Source organism: Sesamum indicum, linkage group LG5 (assembly GCF_000512975.1).
Source record: "Sesamum indicum cultivar Zhongzhi No. 13 linkage group LG5, S_indicum_v1.0, whole genome shotgun sequence".
Classification (NCBI taxonomy): Eukaryota; Viridiplantae; Streptophyta; class Magnoliopsida; order Lamiales; family Pedaliaceae; genus Sesamum; species Sesamum indicum.
The window spans coordinates 9,520,696-9,524,766 of record NC_026149.1 but is presented as its reverse complement, the minus strand read 5'-3'; the positions used below and the strand labels follow the sequence as shown (position 1 = coordinate 9,524,766).

General features: G+C 54.2%; 1 protein-coding gene across 1 annotated transcript; it reads right to left on the bottom strand.

Moving 5' to 3' along the window:
- Positions 1,416-3,833, bottom strand: LOC105162340. Its single transcript, XM_011080346.1, has one exon. The coding sequence runs from the start codon at positions 3,831-3,833 to the stop codon at positions 1,416-1,418; it is 2,418 nt and encodes an 805-aa protein (XP_011078648.1).

The following is a 4,071-nucleotide window of genomic DNA, read 5'->3' as shown; positions in this document are numbered from 1 at the left end:
GCACAGACTTCCGAAGAGAGTGTAGAGAGACACATACTTTCGAAGACAGTGTAGAGCCAGGCACAGACTTCAGACTACACTGTGAAGCGAGTGTAGACGAGTACATAGATTTCCATCTTAAGGCGATCAAGCGAGTGTATACAGGCACTGTTTGTTGCGAGCTACCCGACACCATAGGAAGAGAGTGCAATGTGAGGCGCAGACTTCCGTACAGGTTTAGTGTTGATTGAGTGCATCAGAGACACTATGTTTTGTGGAGGAGCAGCTTAGCGTCGCCTCGAGGAGATCTCGTGTTGTGCTGCAGAGGCACTTCACGATTAGAGCGCTCGAAAGAGCAGGATGTCGGTCTGGTGTCGCAAGATACTGAGAGAGTATTGGGCACTGCATACACCTCAATCCTTCGTGTATGTGTTGACGAGGACGTCAACAGATTAAGTGGGTGAGGATCTCACAGGTCGGCTGTGACTTGTGGACGACGTGCGGGCGACTAGGGGATATCAGCTAGCACGCAGTGGACGATGGCTCGTGTTGTGCAGCAGAGGCACTTCACGACTGGAGCGCTCGAAAGAGCAGAAGGTTGGTCTGGTGTCGCGAGATACTAGGAGAGTATTGGGCACCGCATACACCTCAATCCTTCGTGTATGTGTTGATGAGGACGTCAACATATCGAGTGGGTGAGGGTCTCACAGGTTGGTTGTTACCTGTGGACGACGTGCAGGCGACTAGGGGATATCGGCCAGTACGTAGCGACGCAACCTTGGGCTTGAGTAGAAGCTAATGTGCGGAGCAGAGTGCTTTATCCATGGAGATGCTGAAAAAGTGCACTCCTCGGCTCTTTGACTGTTCTACTCTTGGAACAAAAGATTATTTTCTTAAGCCTATTATAAGGGGGACATGATACGGTGAGCCACAGCCGGTCCTCCCCGTGCACGAAGGCGGTACATGAGAAGACGTCTGCACTAAATGAGCATCTCTTGTGGGCATGATGGGGGCCTTGAAGAGCCGGCTCTAGGCAGCTCGTGATAGGAGCGCTAGAGTCCCCGAAGGGCTTGGAAACCTGACGGGCAGCATAGGGCCAGGATGGCCTACATTGGGCGCCGAAACAACCGAGAGGCTCCGTGTGATGTGCAAGGTTGCCCCACGGGCTGCGGGATATCTGGGGCAACACCTCTCGTGCGAATGGGTGATCAAGGCAAGCATTCAAAGACCTCGTGATCCAACTTATGGAATGCGCTATCGAGTTCTAGCCGTCCATGGGGTCCGTTGGCTAAGGATAGGCGGTCATGGGTCGACGCCGCACTGTGGGCATATTGTGAAGCCAAAGCCGAAAGGCAAAAAGGCATGTCGGGCATAGCCGTGCGGGAGAACGGCAAGGTGTCGGTATATCGGTCGGGCCTCGGACTTATGATGTTGTCCTACTCGGGTGAGGCATGGAAGGCGGCCATATGTTGTGGTGATGGACGACGACAGAGCCGAACGCCTAGGATGTACCGAGTGATGACAAGAAACTCGAAAGCTCCGTACCTCGTGACAACTGTCGTCTTCGCCTCATCACCCTCCTTGACTCGGACCTGCCAATAGCCCGACCTCAAGTCTATCTTCGTGAAGTAGTTCGCTCCACTCAAACGGTCGAAGCAGTCTGCCACCAACGGTATCGGGTACTTGTTCTTCACAGTAATCTTGTTTAGTGCCCGATAGTCACAACACAGGCGTAGGGAGCCGTCGGCCTTCTTCTGAAATAGGACCGGCGCTCCATACGGCAACTTCGCGGGTTTGATGATTCCGCTCTCCAACATATCCTTCAACTGCTTCCTAAGCTCCACAAGCTCAGGTTGCGACATTCTGTACGGTGCCCTGGCGGGCGGCCTCGTGCCAGGCACCAACTCAATCTCGTGATCCACTGCCCTCTTCGGCGGTAGCTTCCGAGGCAGCTCGTCTGGCAGCTCGTCTGGCATCACGTCTTCAAACTCCATCAACAGATTCTTAATGCCGCCCGGGATGGGCCCTGACACCTCTTCTATTTCATCAAGGCAAAGAGTGCACAAGTAGGATGGTTCATTCCGCTTGCGCCCCTTCTCAAACTGCATGGCCGACAAATTCCTCTCTCCAGTACGTCCGGCCAAGGTAGGGATGACACACGGTTTCGCTCCCATCATCATCAACGAGTCGACATGGGGTAGAACAGCTGTGCGTGTATCCCGTAGAAATTCAAGCCCAAGGATAAGCTTGAAATCGTCCATTACCACAACCGAAAGATTGGTCTTTCCTTCATAAGCACCAACCTTAATCTGCACAGACTTGGCTACACCGGCAAGGGGTTGTGCAGCCGAGTTGATCGCCTTCACACGCCCAACTCCCTTCTCCAGCACGAGCCCGAGTCTCGCCACTTCGGCGCTCGCAAGGTAGTTGTGAGAGGCTCCAGTGTCGATCATGGCTCGAATCGGCTTGCCATGAATCTTCACATCAACGAACATCAACCCTTTCTTCCGAGGAATCCGGGGCTGGACTTCTTCTTCTTTCTGTTCCGGCTGTTCCACAGTAAGAGCCGGGACAGTCTTTTTCGCAAGGGGTGGCACAACTCTCTTCGCCGCCACCGTAGAGAATGTGTTGCACCATTGGTTTACGGCCCCCAAGTTGTCCTCATACTCCTCCGTGTCATTCTCACCACCTGCCTCTGCTTGTGGCTCCACACTCTTTGAGGACGACGCCTTGTCGGTAAAGGTCGTTGCCAGTGCATTCAACACCTGTCTCTTCGGGCAATCCCGATACATATGCGGACCATCGCAGATCAAACACCCTCTTCTCCTCTCGGGTGCTCCCTGCCTGTTCTCTTGGGGCTTGTTCCTGTTTGAACTGCCCTGTGAGCCATTCTGAGAGTGGGGCCTCTGGTCTCCCCCACCTCTGTTGAAGTTATTCCTGAACCATCTCGTCCCATTCGACTTCTCCCGCTCAGGACTAGGCGTCGCCTGCCTATCCTTTTGAGTCTCTAGGTTGAAATCGGCCAGGCGTTCGGCCGCTATAATAGCCGAACTCAAATCGGTCACTCGTTGCCTCTGCAACTCGTTTCTCGCCCACTGTTTCAAGCCTTCCATGAAAGTGAACAGCTTGTCTGCCTCCGACATGTCTCGGATGTTCAGCATCAGTGCTGAGAAAGCTTTGACATATTCCCGCACGGAACCTGTATGTTCAAGCTTTCGCAATGCCCTCCTGGCATTGTACTCCACATTCTCGGGGAAGAACTGCTCTCTGATCGCCTCCCGGAGGAGAGCCCACGTGTCGAGCTGTATTTGATGAGCCTGGATTTCCGCAAACTTGGTCCGCCACCACAGCTTTGCGTCACCAGTTAGGTACATGGTCGCAGTCGCAACCTTCCTTGCCTCGTCCCGCACGTCTGCCGCAAGGAAGTACTGTTCCATGTCGAAGAGGAAGTTCTCGACCTCCTTCGCATCACGCTCACCGCTATAGGCCTTCGGTTCTGGTATTCGAAGCCTAGCACCGGGGTCGTGAGCAATCATAGGCGTGCTACCCACTGCACGCTGGAGCAGTCCAATCTGAATGGACATCTGCTCCATGTCACGCCGCATATCGGCAATGCTGTCGTTTCCGAATACGCCAGCCATCTCCTGAATCACGTGCCGACACTCGTCCAACTCCGAATTCAGCACCGTGATCTCAGATTCTAGAGAAGAGACCTTCGTCTCCAATTCCACCAACCGGGAGTGTCCGTCCTCCGGGTTCTCAGCTCTCTCGCTGGATGAAGCTGCGGCATGTCGCGGGCTTTCCGGATCTTGCCCCGATGCCCTCGCAGCAGTAGCGGTCCGCCTCGGCCCCATCGTGGCACGAGGCTCTGATACCACCTCTCACGAGGCGCCTATCACACAGCGCGTCGTGTGGCTAGTAGTCCGCTGACTACGTCCGCCAATACCTCCGCTCGGCACAAATGCAGCGCGCCGAATATATCAGAGTCGGGAGGAACAATCACAAAACAGTAAATTGCGCACGCGGATTCAGAAAACCAAATTGCATTGAACTGAAAATGCGTATACAATGATCAACGATGCTAGAGCAAGG

Coding starts and splice junctions, on each gene's coding strand:
- LOC105162340 (XM_011080346.1), bottom strand. CDS start 3,833: ATGGGGCCGAGGCGGACCGCTACTGCTGCGAGGGCATCGGGGCAAGAT.